The following is a 15,865-nucleotide window of genomic DNA, read 5'->3' as shown; positions in this document are numbered from 1 at the left end:
AGCACAGGAGGGGCGATCCCTTCCCTTGTCCAGCTGGCCACACTGCTTCTGATACAAGCCAGGATGCTGTTGGCCTTCTTGGCCACCTGGGCACACTGCTGGCTCACGTTCAGCCGGCTGTCGGCCAGCACCCCCAGGCCCTTTTCTTGCCAGGCAGCTCTCCAGCCACTCTTCCCCACGCCTGTAGCGCTGCGTGGGGTTGTTGTGACCCAGTTGCAGGACCCGGCACTTCTCCTTGTTGAGCCTCACACAATTGGCTTCAGCCCATCAGTCCAGCCTGTCCAGCTCCCTCTGCAGAGCCTTCCTGCCCTCCACAGATCAACACTCCCGCCCAACTTGGTCTCATCTGCAAACTTACTGAGGGTGCACTCGATCTCCTTGTCCAGATCATTGACAAAGATATTAAACAGGACTGGCCCCAGTGCTGAGCCCTGGGGAACACCACTTGTGACTGGCCACCAGCTGGATGTAACTCCATTCACCGCCAGAGAAAAACCAGTGGCCTGCCCATCCAGCCAGTTCTTCACCCAGTAAAGATTATGCCCGTCCAAGCCATGAGCAGCCAGTTTCTCCAGGAGAATGCTGTAGGAAACGGTATCAAAGGCTTTACTGAAGTCTGAATAGACAACATCCACAGCCTTTCCCTCATCTGCTAAGTGGGTCACCTTGTCCTAGAAGGAAACTGGGTTAGTCAAGCGGGACCTGCCTTTCATATACCCACACTGGCTGGGCCTGATCACCTGGTTGTCTTGTACTTGCCACATGACAGCACCCAAGATGATCTGCTCCATAAGCTTCCCTGGCACCGAGGTCAGGCTGACAGCCCTGTGGTTCCCTGGAACCTCCTTCCTGCCCTTCAGGACTGGTGATAAATGATGGAGAGTTGCTTGACAAGCTCTTCCACCAGCTCCCTCAGTACTCTCAGGTGGATCCCATCCAGCCCCACAGGATTGTGTGTCTAAGTGGCGTAGCACATCACTCACGCATTTTCCCTTTGATTATGGGGGCTTCATCCTGCTCCATGTCCCTATTTTCCAGTTCAGGGGACTAGGTACCCTGAGAACAACTGGTCTTACTACTAAAGACTGAGGAAAAAACAGCATTAAGTACCTCAGCTGTTTCCTCATCCTTTGTCACTGTTTCCCCCTGCATCCAATAAAGGATGAAGATTCTCCTTAGACCTCCATTTGTTGCTAATGTAGTTACAGAAAAAAATATTATTGTCTTTTTATGATAATAGCCACATTAAGCTGTAGTTGGGCTTTGGCCCTTCTAATTTTCTCCCTGCACAATCTCATGACATTTTTGTAGTCCTCCTGAGTTGCCTGCCCCATCTTCCAAACTCTCCTTTCTTCCCCAAGTTCCAGCCAAAGCCCTCTGTTCAGCCAGGCTGGTGGTCTTCCCTGCTGGCTCGTCTTTTGACACATGGGGACAGCCTGCTCCTGCACCTTTAAGACTTCCTTCTTGAAGAATGTCCAGCCTTCCTGGACCCCTTGGCTCTTCAGGACTGCCTCCCAAGGGACTCTTGTCAACCAGGCTTCTGAACAGGCTGAAGTCAGCCCTCCAGAAGTCCAGGGTAGCGATTTTGCTGACTCCCCCTCCTTACTTGTCCAAGAATCTGAGACTCTATCAATATTTTGTGATCACTATAGGCAAGACTGCCTCCAACCACCACATCACCTACAAGTCCTTGTCTGATCGCAAACAACAGGCCCAGCAGAGCACCTTCCCTTAGGCAAACTACTCAAATTTCACACAGACATGCAACAACAATGTTCTGAAGTATCACATACGATTAATTCACAAATTATTCAGACAAACCTGGAAGGTAATACAGATGAAGCCGAAGTCGGCATCACTATGAAAAACATGCTGCTAGACCACATGGGGATCTGTTCCGAGAACCCGGTACTGGAATCAGGATTACAAACGTCTCCCAGATACCTACAATCACCGGCAAACAGATTTCAGATACAGCAGAAGTGAAATCCGGCTGCAGACCTTACTAACACTGGGACACCAGCTGCAGTCTTGCCTGCAGAACTTTCTTTCCCCAAGGCTTCTGATCAGTAACTCAAAGGCCAACTTGTTTAGCGGGATCCCTTTGTCAATCAGGCTTTTGCAAGAGCCCCATATATAATTTTACTATTTAGTAAGACTAAAGAACAATGTAATAAATTCCTGAAAAGAGGAGGAGACTGAGTGCAGTGAATACTGTTGCATATTCTCAGCTGTGCCTTTCCCACAAAACTCTGTACCTACACATACAGAGAGATGACAGATTACATATTAAACATCCCTTACAAGTAGCGAGTATCTGGACAGGTCTGGTATATCACAGGAGCTTGTCAGCAAACAGTGACACTCACAGTTCACATAATTATATTTATTAGTCTCCTTGTAATAGGAAGCTCACTGATAGAGAACTCAAATCTCTTAGAATCTCCTAGGGAACAATCCTTAAGAGTGCTTTTAAACAACTGCATTGTACTTTTCCTTCTAGCCCTGTTTACTCAAAATATTTGAAACATTTATTCTTGTTTCAATTTTATCTGTTGAAAAACTGGATATGCTATACATGTTTCCTAGTCTTTCCAGTGAAAAAACAAAACCAGCTTTCATTCCAGAGACCTCCCCAGTGACTCCTGAAGGAATATATCCTGCCCAAAAATTCATCAGGAGAGAATAAAAAAGCATGTCTCACAAGATTGTTCCAGCAGACCAATACAGCGCTCATGTTCCCAAGTCTCTATCTCCTCCCCCATATCACTACCCCATCTCTAAGAGATGCATTCACTGAGCAACTCAGTCAGGGACCTTACAGAAACAATATTATTTGTAGGTAAACTGGGCATGGATTCTAGGTGGACATGGATAACCTTAGACAACCTCAAGTTGCTTCTAAGTTGTTGATACAGCTGTTTCAGTCAAAATAAGACAACACAGTCACATTTTCATTAGTTCTGAAAGGAAGAAAAACCTCTGCAATGGGAGCTAAACATTATTAAGTTCTGCAATTTCATGATACTGAAAACTGTCAAGATGTTACCAGATGCCACCCACAGGCTTCTCAAGGTATGCCAGGGCTCAATGCTTGACTTAATCTACATCTGGAACTACATAAAACAAAGTTCTCATAACATGTAGGTGGTACATAGTTGAAAAAAAATAATGTGGCCCATGACTTACCCTCTTCCCTAAGGAAGCAGATCAGCTACAGAAACTACATTAACACACAATTCATATCAGGCTGACACAAAAATCAGAGAGTGCCCAACAACCTGAAGGGTCACACAGCTCACTAAAATTTGCAGATGCTTCTGAAGTCTGACACTAGAACCTTGGTTTAAGAGGTACTAAGAAATTTCTGAGAGAATCCCCTTCCAAGATGAAAAGATGCTTTCATATTCAAAATTCACAGTGCAAAATGCTTCCGTAGGCCAAACTTGCAGTTAAATTCCAAACTCTGGAGAGAACAGGAAAAAAACATATGAAAGGAGTCCAAAACTATAGTTCTTCCTGAAGACAAGAAACAGCTGGTCACATAAAGCAATTGAAGTAGGAGAGAGAAATGACTACTGTATTCAGGGCTTTGCAGATTAATAGTCTCTCAACAGCAAGAATTCCACCTTCCCGTTTGTCAGTCACAACAGAAAAGCCACAGACCCCCGTGATCCCCTGGATTTACAAATGCTGATACAACACAGGAGATAACTTGCTCCACCTCATCATACTGCAGATACTGAGCAAAAGGAAGCCGATGCATAGGCTTTACACTCACCAGGATTCATCTGCCTTCATATCCTCTTCTGCTGGCACAGCACAGACTTCCTTCACTGCTGCTCCAGTATATCAGAAACCAGAGCAGCAGACAAGACAATAGGGAGCCTTGACAGAAGAGGGTAAGATTCCTAAGTACAAAGCCAAGCTGACTATTCTGTATGGAGTTCATAGCAGTTGTCAAGCTTAGGTAGAGAATTCAACAAAAGCATATTTTGAAAGCAGAAAGAAAGGGAAGGTTGAACTGTTAAGTTATGGACTGAGAGAGGAAAGGGAGAATAGTGATTATTGAACTTTATCACAAATTCAGAAAACATCTAGAAAACAATTTTAGAAGCACAAAATAGCAAGTCACTTAAGCTCCATTTTTAGTCAAAAGATAGCTTTTAAAATTAAAACAGAAGTACAGGATTTGCACAGTCATTTCTTACAACTGTGCAAATAAGACTCGGCATTAAGAGGGAATCTAGCTGACAGCGTACTCTGTAAGTGAGCAGGGAAAGAGAAGACAGGATATATATAAGGAAAACATGCAACAGTCTAATTGACAGGATTTTTTATACATGTCCTGGTTTCAGCTGGGATAGAGTTAATTTTCTTCTCAGTAGCTGGTACAATCCTCTGTTTTGGATTTAGTATGAGAATAATGCTGATAACACACTGATGGGTTTAGTTGTTGCCAAGTAATGTTTATACCAAGTCAAGGACTTTTCAGTTTCTCAGGCCCTGCCTCCGAGAAGGCTGGAGGGGCACAAGAAATTGGGGCAGGACACAGCCAGGACAGCTGACCTGAACTAGCCAAAGGGATATTCCATACAATAGGACATCATGCTCATTATATAAACTGGGGGAACTGGCCAGGGGTGATCACTGCTCCAGGGCTGGCTGGGCATCAGTCAGCAGGTGGTGAGCAATTCTATTGTGCATCATTTGTGTTCCGGTTTCTTTTCTTTTGGGTTTTATTTCTATCTCCTTTTCAATACCATTAATATTACTAGATTTTATTTCAATTATTAAACTGTTCTTACCTCAAACCATTAATTTTATCTTTTTTCCAATTCTCCTCCCCATTCCACTGTGGGGGTAGGGGAGCAAGCAAGCAGCCGAGTGGTACTTAGTTGCCAGATGAGGTCAAAGCATGACAACACATTAGGGTCAAAAGATTAAGTGAAGGCAGCTATTGTAAGCAGTGGATCATAAAAAATTTGTCACTAAGGGACTCCTCCATCAAGTACTCTGGCAAGCAAAATGTAAGCTTTATTTTAATTAATTTAAATAACACAATTTAAGGAGCTGTCTAATATGGTCAGTTCTTAGGATACAAAAAAAAGTTAGTTTGCAACACAAAATGCCACCACCACACACATCTGGTGATATAAAGGAAATTTTATTTTATAAACTCTTGTGAACAAAACAGACTTCAAATGGAGAAGCCAAGGAGGGAGTTGACGTTTGTTTACTTGTGGAATTTAGACTATGTACTAGCAGGTCTCTCTACAAGCTCTTTTATTAATCTCAGAACAACTCCCCCGTGTTAACAGGCATTTAACAGACAGCCTGCAGTTTACTTACAGCAGAACAAAGTTTCAAACACATAAAAGTTCACCTACTGACCCGAAATAAATTACAATACTGTTTGCAAATGGAACACAGACTTGCATCAGCAAACTGCAGAGAAAACTGAGGCAACTATACCATTCTAATGAAACAGTATTAGCTACCATTATATACAGTCAGTTTACATATAACACACTAACAAAAAGTTTATGCTTCCTCATTATTTACACTGGAGCACACAGAGTGCATGCCTCAGCTGCCACACCAATAATTATTTTTCTTTCACATACACTTTCCTGCATTTCCCAGGTTTCAAACACACTGTTCCATATCATTAAAGGTTCCTTTTGGTTCTGTGCTTCTCATAAAAGCATCACACTCACAAGTTTGTCTGCTGGAAAACTAAGGAGAAGAAAGAGGCCATTTTGCAAACCAAACAACACCCAAACTTCAATAGCATAGAGGAGATGTTCTAGAACCCATTACAGCACCTTACAGCAGTTTCCGAGTGGACCTGCCACTTACACACGCAATGAAGTTTCCTCAGAAGCCTCCATCCGTTAAATATGAGCTCTCACTTTCCACGTCGGTACCTGTTTAACTTCATCAGTTCTTGTAAGTCTAGATTTTGCATTTGGTTTCAGACTGCAACGTCCAACCTGCGGAACAGGGATGCAGTTAAACAAAATTATACCCAAGACAACTGAATTGGATTGTTTACAATAAAAACAGTTTGGAAGATTTGTCATGCTTCTTTAACATAGGATGAATAAAATAGAAAGCCTGTAGAATTGCTTTAAGTACATTTATTGCTCAAAACACTCAAGGGTAAACAATTAGAGGCTTGATTACAAGCTCATGAAATTATTCTGCTTTAACTAGAAACAGACCACCTTTCTGTATCTACTCCTGCATATGCTAGCCTTAAGCAGTCTCGCTTCCAGGACTTTGTAATTTAGCTGTTAGATCCTGGAACAACAGTTACTCCATAAACAAGCTGTTCTAGGATCTAACTTTGATCTTTGTATCTACGATCAGGTATGTCAGCTATGCAATGCAATGGTCTGCAGCATCCAAAATGCAAGCCTGGCTATTTTTAAGTTTCTAATTTTTCCTTTAGGGGAAGAAAAAAAAAAATAGTCAACAGGGAAATTTACTAAGACTGCATGAGAACTGTTGGCTCACTAGTCTGCCAAATATATCCTACATTTTGCCTGCAAAATCCTCACGCAGCTGAAAAAAAAAAATTACAGCTAGAAATAGAAACACGCACCTTAGTTTTCAGCCAAGCAGCCAGCCACGCATATAAGCAGCAGACTTCAAAAAAACATCTGGATTTCCATGTTTTGTGTTATCATTAGGCTAACAAATGCCACAACCCAAAGCTTTATCTCACTCTTAAGATAAAAAGATAGAATTGCTAAGCAGAGAAGCACAGTTTAAGTTACTGCCACCTATTTCTATCCATCTCATCTAAGTAGTTCTGATGTTTATGGAAGACTAACAAATAACCAACAACACTGCTGAACTGCGTATGTTGAAGTAGCATGCACAGGCTGCTCTACAGAAACCAGCGCTCGGAATCACCTTAGTCCAATGGCTCCGTCTACCGCACTTTTCTGGTTCATAGCAAAAACTGTATTTTTCATGGGCTTTGCAAGAGCATTCAGAATTGCATCTCATTCTGGATAAAGATGCAAACTGTGTGGAAATAATGCTACCTCAGAGAAAAACATTATAGCCAATGCTTTCATTTGCATTTCTGAATACATAGCATGTGTTAGTCAGACCTCTCTGTACCTTCGTAGTATCTTTTATATATAAAATTAGTCAGTAAGTAGTTACTATTGCTAACTGGACACACACTTCCCATGCATGGATGCCTCTGCCAATTACCATCAAGCAAATGTCCATAGCTCAATCAACTACGAGCTGAATTTTTGAAGACAGTCTTCCAAGTTTTTCCTCTTGGCACATCTAGAAGTGTATTTACCAGTCTAAATCCACCCAAAATAATTAACCTTTGAGATTCTCTGCCTTGATTATACTTGAAAAAAGCAACTAGCAAGGCTAATGGTTTAAAAACATGGTAGAGATGTTGTAGAGTTGTGAAAATTCTGCAGCTATCCACGAGAACTGCAGTCACTTTGAGACTATAAAACCACATTCTCATATAAAAACATACCAGTGGGATCTCTGGACTAGAAAATGGGGAGCTATCAAAAGATTGATTTTCTTTGTCCAGGGAATCGTCTTCATAATTTTTATGTGCAAATTTCTGCTGTAGTGCATGAGTTAGTACAGCAACTGGATCCCAGTCTGAACTTTGCCTCTTTTTGGGTCTAGAAAGTGGAGTACCTCCAGGTGACCTAGAAAAAGAGAAAATTATTGTCTCCTGCCCCCAGTTCTGTACTGAGTGACTTCTGCATACACCCTTATCCTATAAAACCCTGATTACACAAATAGTGCTGCTGTTACTTTACAGCAATTCACCAGACAGGACTAATAGAAGTACACCCAACAACTTTGTCAGACAGATTCTCAGCTTGAAAATACAAACTTGGTGCTGTACCATAAAGAAAAATGGCAATAAATCAACACAAAGTATGGAAGTATTGCACATAAATAATGAGGAAAAAACATCAAAATATGCAGTTTTCATAGCAGGTCTCATTTATAAGTTATATTAAGTTAGTGAGAATCTCCCATAACCATGATGAACATAATTTGATTAAAACCATCAATTTTAATTTTGGAACAATATGTCTTTCTGTGGTCACATGAGCAAGAACAAACTTACAAAATTCTTCAGAGCAATTATATTTAAATGAAGTGGTGATTTTCTTTAAGTCAAATATGCAGCCAGGTGACCACAAAGCCCCATTTATAAACCACACAACTCAATTTTCATTATAAGACAAAAAATTATCATCAGATTTGGCACAAAGGCTTCAAAGACAGTTCTTTCCCCTCCAAGTGAGCAGCCAAGCACCCAAATATGAAAATTTTATAAGCAAAATTTAAGAAGTAGTTTTTAATTTGATAACAATTTTTCTAAATTAAAACACAAATCAAAAGATAGCAGATATGTCAGATCAAAACAGCACCCGCACCCCAAAACCCATCATAAATACGGAACTTGGTAACTAGCCCCAGAAAATAAATCATAAGAAAAACTTCCTAACCCTTTAGATATTAGAAAAAGAAAAAAAAAACTAGACTTCTGATAATGAAGTGCTATCTCCAGGCCAGTGAATTGTACCTATTAATGCACACTGACAGCACCAAGTTCAAAGTCTGGCAGTTACAGCAGATAGCATTTAACAGGAAACCTGAAAGGACTGAGTTCACCCTTCCTATAAAATCAAGCTGTTAGAGCACTTGCCTAATGTGTAAGCTGGTGCTTGGGTGGTAGAAACTGAGATACTCAGGCTCTCAGCTTCTGAGAGCAGAGGTCTTCCCTTTACAGTGCACACATTAAACTACTATCAGACTGCTGCCTGAAAGATTATAGCAATTTTAATCATCATTACTCCCTCCAACAACATAAATCCATTATTGAGTTAAATCCTACCTTCAGAATACAGGTAGATGCCTAAATCCAGAAAGCATTTTTGGACACACACTTACCATGTCCGACTAATCACGTCCCTGCTTAACATAATGGTTGTTAAAACTGTCAACCTGAACATTGCACTTTCTTCACTCACTATACACGGAATTATATAAAAGAAAACACATATAAGGAAATACACAGATTTACCTAGGTGCACTTTATATTTGCTTTATTTACTGCAAAAATGTCATAAAAAATGTAAAGATATGCTTTAGAGTTGCACATAGATAATTTGCCCAAGACTTGCACTAGGTATTTTCAGGGATAAAGCTCACAGTTAAGAAAATGCTGAAAAAAGAATGATTTAAGGTTTGGTAAGTGACATTCTTCCCACATTAAGAGTTCCAAATATTCATTATAGACTCAAATGTTCTTATATAATTTTGCAACTCAAGAAGTTCAGAAAGATATCTGACAACCTCTATTACACCTGGCACAGCAGAGCAACACTGTCCAAGTGTACCAAAGAGGTACTGCAGTCTTCAGTAATGCATTTTTGTAATGTTTCAGCTGTGCTTACCATCAAAACAATAGAGCAGTAAAAATATTTACAATCTAACTGCACTATTGAAATACAAATTTACAAAACATTTTCAATAAAAGACACAGCATTATTTTCTTTAATACCTCAAAGCTAGGACCAGGATATTTTGGGTATACTAACAGTAATTTTCCAACGTTTCCCCAAGGATTTGTCCTTTCACAGTAAATCCAAAAAGTTTATTTGTTCAGATCAAATTCCTGTGATGTGTACCCAATTTTGTAACCAATCTGCCGACAGCAACACACTCACCTCCCCACACCAACCTGAGATTTGTATACCAAAGCAACAGACTAGTTTATGAGTATCACATGCTGTGTTATTTTGCACATTTTAAATGTATCTAAAAGCCATGTCAGAAATATCTCACACACCAAGCTGTGAGCTTAGAAATTGCCAACTTAAGCTTGTCAGCAGTAGCTGGTCACTAAATGTTGTTTCACATTGGTGCTCTCCAGTGCTACTTCAGAGCCCCAGTGCTCACAGAATCACGGCTTACTCAGATACACATTCAATTCAACCTACCTCTCAGTAGCTCGCAACTGAACTTTGTTTAGGTCTTTCAAAACATCCATCATACTAGGAACGTTCTTTGCCCTCTGGTGATCAGCACTATCAGCTGTAGTTGAACCACCATTCCTTGCAGCACGACGCTGCTTTATAAGTTCAACTGCCGAATTACTAGCATCGACACCAGATGGTACACCAGAAGGAAGTGGAGGGGGTGAGGGAATTACAAAGTGATTGTGAGAGATGGACAATGGTGTAGAAGTCATGGCTGGCACTGGGTAAAATCCATCTGGAGTGCTGAATGTTTTAAAAGCTTCTGGATGCAGTTATAAAAGAAAAATAATAATTTTATTTTTAGTCAGTATACCTTCACAATTAACAATATTAAGCAACATGTAGGATTACTCAAATTTTGTCAAGACAAGACACCTCTTAAAGCACTTTCTTACACATCTCATACATTATATCACAGAAGAATTATATTCAAAACAAAGAAAAAAACCACACAAAATAATGAATCTGAGGTGTCTTGTGCTGCTCTGATTTTACCCATTTGTGTCTTCAATTTAAGCACTAGATAAATCTGTGGAGCAGCACTCCAACAGCAAAGCAGCCTGCTACTACTTACAGTTCATTCTCAACGGTCTGAACGCTAGAATAATCCACATGAAGCAAAAGCAAAGATAACCACAAAACACATAAAATAGACTACAATACTGAGTGCAATGGAGAAGAGACAAAATAAGAGCCAACAGAACCGCTAACTGAATCACAAAGGTGCCTCACAATGCCACACAAAAGTAACTGCCTCGCACCAGTCCAAGTATTTCTACAACCACAACCACAGTTGGGTCAGTCTGCAAGGCAATCAAAACCTCAAAACTTTGGCGGGGGGGGTGGGGGTAAGAAGTTGTTCACATTGGAGACCAGCTATCTTTGATACTCTAGTGACATATCTATTTGCAGCACTTCTTTGTCAAAGCTCAAACCTGACGTAGAATACTTTTTCTATCCACTATTTTGATAACTTGTCAGAAACAGTACAAAACCCAAAAGAGATAATTAATAGTCTGCAATTTTTTTATACAGTAATTGGTAGCCTATGGATAGCGCTGTTACTATGCTCCTTCACAAACAGGGAAATGAGCATAAAGATCGCTTAGGATCAACTGCATTTGAAATTGACACAGGCCACAAAATAGATGGGGGGAATGGGGAAAGATTAGCACCAAATACTGAAATGAGAAACAAAACACTATATTCTGTAAATTTAGTTGACATAACTTCAGTCAGAGAAGTTAAAGATGTTCTCTATCAGACATGGCAAACTGTGAACAGGAACTCTAAAGGAAAAAAACTGGTTTGCTTCAAACCAGAAGGGCTTACTTGATGGAATGCCTCCCAATGTCTGCGCTGAAACAATCGCAGCAATCTGAGCACGAAGAACGGTTAACTCATGTTCAAGTGCAGAAATTTTCTGGAGTGCTGCTTGATCAACAAGACTGTCTTTTTGTGTACTGTTTTTTGGAGCACTCTGTGCTGAGTCCGTAGATGGACATACGTCACGCCGAGCTGTACTTTCTTCTTTTCTCCATAATTCAGTTCTAGAAAGCAACAAAAGACACAGTTTCAAAAGGCTCAGCCAACAATGGAATTCTCAAAACTTACTGTTCAAGCAAGTTATCATCATCCAGCAAGACATAAATTTGCAAACTATTTAAGATAACTTTACACTTTAACTACTCATAACCTTAAAAATATTTTAAGTCTCCCTTTGCTCCAGTATGATGCAGATCCTTAAAGAGTCATCATAAAAAAATAGTCAGATAATTTACTCAGAGATAATTATAGGTAGGATAATAACATCAGATTGTTATTATTCAATAACTATTAGACTGACACCATAAAGATGTCTCTTTCTCCTCTCTACTTGAAACAGTGGATATGAAAGGCAAGAGAGTCAAAGAATAATGATCTCTCAATTAGGCTTCACAAATTTTGGTCACTTATCGAGCTCTGCAAAATGAACATTGCAAGCAGCAAAGAGGATGCAACCTCCCAGAAAATATCCTGAGGAATAATAATGAATTTTAATACACACTTACAGAGTAAGAACCTAATCTTCTGTAAGTTACATATGAACAGACTGCATTAGAAATTGAGCTACAAGTCTCAGGTTTTAATTTTAGAAATTGTTTCATGTCTATGCCAGCAGAAATAACCTTATAATACAGAATGAGTGTAAACTCAAACTATCATACATTCATCATGAAACAAAGAATAAAATTTACTTCATTTAATCAAGATGCAGTAAGTTTTGATTGAAACTTTTCCCTTATATTAATCATCCTTTTACTTCAAATCAGATCTGCAGCATTGCTTTCCAATTTGCCAAAACCCCTTGCTATTCACACTGGCTCAGAAGGAGAAGGTATCAATTGCAATACTTGTTCTTGAAAAACATTCCGCAGAGCCAGGAGAGGAGGAGGAGGAGGAGGAGGAAGAAAGAATAGAAACAACGAAAGAATGAACTTTCATGGATCTGTGAATCAGACTGGCTAAAGAATAGCACAAGCAAGACAAAACCAGGCCGCGGTTCCTTTTAACAATATTTTTATTCTTCCAGTATTTTACAGCTGTTGCAAAAAAAGCTCAGCAATTCAACAGTAACAACTCATGAATCATTAGACAAAACACAACTACAACTTCTCTAATAAAAAGTGCATAACTTGAACTCATCCATATCTTGTAGTTTCATTACCAGCAGACAGCACAAAGATCGCAGATAAATACAGTACAATATGAAGCAAAATTACATTGTCCAATACAGATGTAGTATAAGACAACACAAGTGTCCAAATTTTAATCTTGGTTCTGGCTCTCTGACTTATCCTCTGAGTTTGAACTGATACTTTAGAGGAACAGTAAGACAGCTTTCTACTTCTTGGGGTGGGGGGGTGAGGAAGACAAGACTTGTATACTATTTGTGTCTGCAAGTTTCGGGATCATTTGTTATTTCACAGTACTTGTAATATTTTATAACTTTAAAAGTTAGAAAAAAAATGATATAAACTATATTCAACAAAAGCTTAAATTAAAGAAGTTACGTCTTTCCTTCAAAGCAACCATCAACATTTACACGCACAGCACTGTAGCAATCAAAAGTCAAAAGGAGACAGATGTTTTTTCTTGTTTTCCCCTTTATAAAGTTTATCAAAATAGCTGCAAACTAAAAGGATAAAGATAAGCATAATCTTATGGTATGTTGCAATACCCAAGCTTCCCTTAAACTCCTGCTCTCACAAAAGACTTTGTGAGTGAAACCAAATCAAAATACCAGTAATGCATCTGACATGCCATTAGGAAAAGAGGGGACTCAATTTCAGAAATCTTTCAGTTAAGAATACATTACATAACAAGAATTTCCAGGTGAAGAGGAACTGCCCCCCAAGAAAAACCAAAATGCCTCCAGGGTTGGTTTAGCTGGAATGCTGGAAAGGGCTAAGAAAAAAGAAAAACACAAACCACACACCACATACCAAAAAGAACAGAACACGTAAGTTACTTCTATTAGCCCTTTTTATACTTTCACTTACCTAAGTCTAGTAAACGCTTGTCCCTCACCATTTGCCACCCACAGGACATCAGCAAGCGATGGAGCTACAAGACCTGGAGCTGTGCTTTGTTCATCATAACCCAATGGACTTGGCTCTTGAACAAGCTAAAAGCAAACAACAACAACAAAGTATAAAAAGAAACCAAATTCAGCACATACTGAAAGCTCTGCCTCAGCAAAAGGAATTTTTATGTAGTCCTGTAAGCAAGTTGACAAAAGTAAGCTTAAGGGATGCAATGCACAAGTTACACAAGCTAAAAAGAACAGCAAAGCTACTGGTAAATTAAGAACCTAAAAAATCTAAATAGTTGAAACATATGTACAACAATAAATCACTTACTTGAAAATAAGGTCTTGGGTAGGGCTCTAAGGAAAGAATTGTCCCAAGTCTACGGACAACACTTCGAGTAGATCCGTATTTCTTCTTTTGGCAAACAGATATGGCCTAAAAGTCAGAACACCTTTTAATCTGAGAAGCAAAATCAAAGCCCCCAGTTCTTATAATCAAAGTTATTAAATTAATGTTATATGTAATTAAATATAATGCAATTAGGTCAACCTAACTTTTCAATGCTCTTTGCAAGCTGAAAGCCTAAAGAAGCCTTCACTGGTTTTAACAAACTGTTTCCAAAACAGTGCCAAGATACAGCCTGTACCCAGAATATTTTAGACTGGCACAAAGGCTAACAAAGAATGTAGCAGCTACATCACGTAGCTAATGATATCCTGAGACAGTGCACGTTTAAGTAACCATATGCATCTATGTAAGCCTTGAGGGGGAAAAAAAAAAAGTAAAGAAGTGAAATAAATTTAACATACCTTGACCTGATACTTCCTTACGACTGCGTGTAACTGCTGGAGACGCCTCCTCGATGTGGCTGCTGAGGGAAGGCACGTCCTGATTGCACGGCTGATGCTGCCGCCAAACACGCCGCTTTCCAAAAATACGGCCTGTTAAAAACACGAAGAGCTCCCGACAATGAAACCAGAAGATAACCCGGATAGCTCAGTCAAACTAGCACTCCCAGAGATACTTCAGTGGTCTCACGTAAATAAACGAGGGAGTTCCTCAGGACCGCCGGCTGCGGCAGCGCCCCGCTGACACCCGTCACTAACGGGCCGCCCCCGAACGGCAGCTCACGCATCCCCCCGGCACCGCGCGGGTTAACCCCTCCGGCTGCCCACTCCGCACTTCTCCCAGGTCTCTGAAAGCACAGGAACAACCGCCGCTCGGGAGTCGTTACGCAGCCTCTCACTTAAAGCAGTACGGCACCAACAGCTGGCGCCACGGATTTTTCTCCCCCCTCTATTTTCTGGGCAAGGAGCCCCCGGGCCCCGCGCAATCCTACCCGAGGGCCGCGTGTCCGATCGGCCCGACCCAGCTCCCGTGGCACCGGCACGCTCAGCCGCGCGCGAGCTGTCCCACCGCAAGAACGCGGTGCCGGCCCCTCCCCCCCCGCCGCGGCCAGGCCGCCCCGCGCCGGCGGGTCTGCGGGCGCCACCCGGCGGGAGACGGCGCCCCGCCGGCCCCCGGCCCTCACCTGCTCGGACGGCCAGCCGAAGTACTGCAGCACCCGCCGCAGGAGGTCCAACACCAGCGCCATGGCCGCCGCGCCCGCGGCGGGGCGGAAGGGATGGGTCACCGCCCCAGCAGGCCGGCTTCTCACCGGTGGGAGCCGCTGCCCTCGCCCCTCCGCGGGCCGCGCTGGCGGGCGGAGAGCGCCCGCACGCCGCCCCGAGCCGGCCTCAGCCCGCGGCCAACGGGCGCAGCAGCCGCCCCCCACCCATGCGCAGCACCAATCAGGGGCAGAGGCGGGCCAGAAAGCCGACCCGGCCAATAGGAAGGAGGCAGCGCTTAGCGCAGAGCCAGTAAGGGGGCGAGGGCGACCGCGCTCGCGTGGGGTGTCGGGAGAGGAGCACGTTTGAACGCCGCCCTGCGCGGGGCCCGGGCCAGAGCTGGCGCCTCTGCCGTGGGTTCAGGGGGGCTCGGTGAGAGCGGTCGGGAGGGGGGGAAATACCGCACGGTGGCAGTTTGATACACCAGAACGATATAAGTTACTCCGGTCATGAGAAAATGTAACTTCAGCATATGCGACAGTGCAACACAGCACACATCAGCAGAAGAAACAGATTAGGGGCAACAGGACGTAACTGAATTCGTGTTAAGGAGCTAAACTGAAACAAGACGTTTTAGGTCCTCTACACAGTAAACTTTTAACGAGCTCGTTCCTAAGACACTATAGCA

The 15,865-nt window shown here is 41.8% G+C and overlaps 1 protein-coding gene across 1 annotated transcript; it reads right to left on the bottom strand.

Annotated features, from left to right (window-relative positions):
* Nucleotides 1-5,148: 5,148 nt before the first annotated feature.
* On the bottom strand, nt 5,149-15,390 carry MTFR2 (mitochondrial fission regulator 2). Its single transcript, XM_040597713.1, has 9 exons — nt 15,258-15,390; nt 15,162-15,224; nt 14,440-14,571; nt 13,961-14,065; nt 13,601-13,725; nt 11,391-11,608; nt 10,020-10,320; nt 7,523-7,706; nt 5,149-5,996 (listed from the first exon to the last, which is right to left on the bottom strand). Exons 2-9 carry the CDS (start codon nt 15,222-15,224, stop codon nt 5,898-5,900), a joined length of 1,227 nt encoding a protein of 408 aa, XP_040453647.1. The 5' UTR covers nt 15,258-15,390; the 3' UTR covers nt 5,149-5,897.
* Nucleotides 15,391-15,865: the final 475 nt, after the last annotated feature.

This window comes from Falco naumanni, chromosome 6, assembly GCF_017639655.2.
Source record: "Falco naumanni isolate bFalNau1 chromosome 6, bFalNau1.pat, whole genome shotgun sequence".
Taxonomy (NCBI): Eukaryota; Metazoa; Chordata; class Aves; order Falconiformes; family Falconidae; genus Falco; species Falco naumanni.
This window is presented reverse-complemented; position numbering and strand designations above follow the sequence as displayed.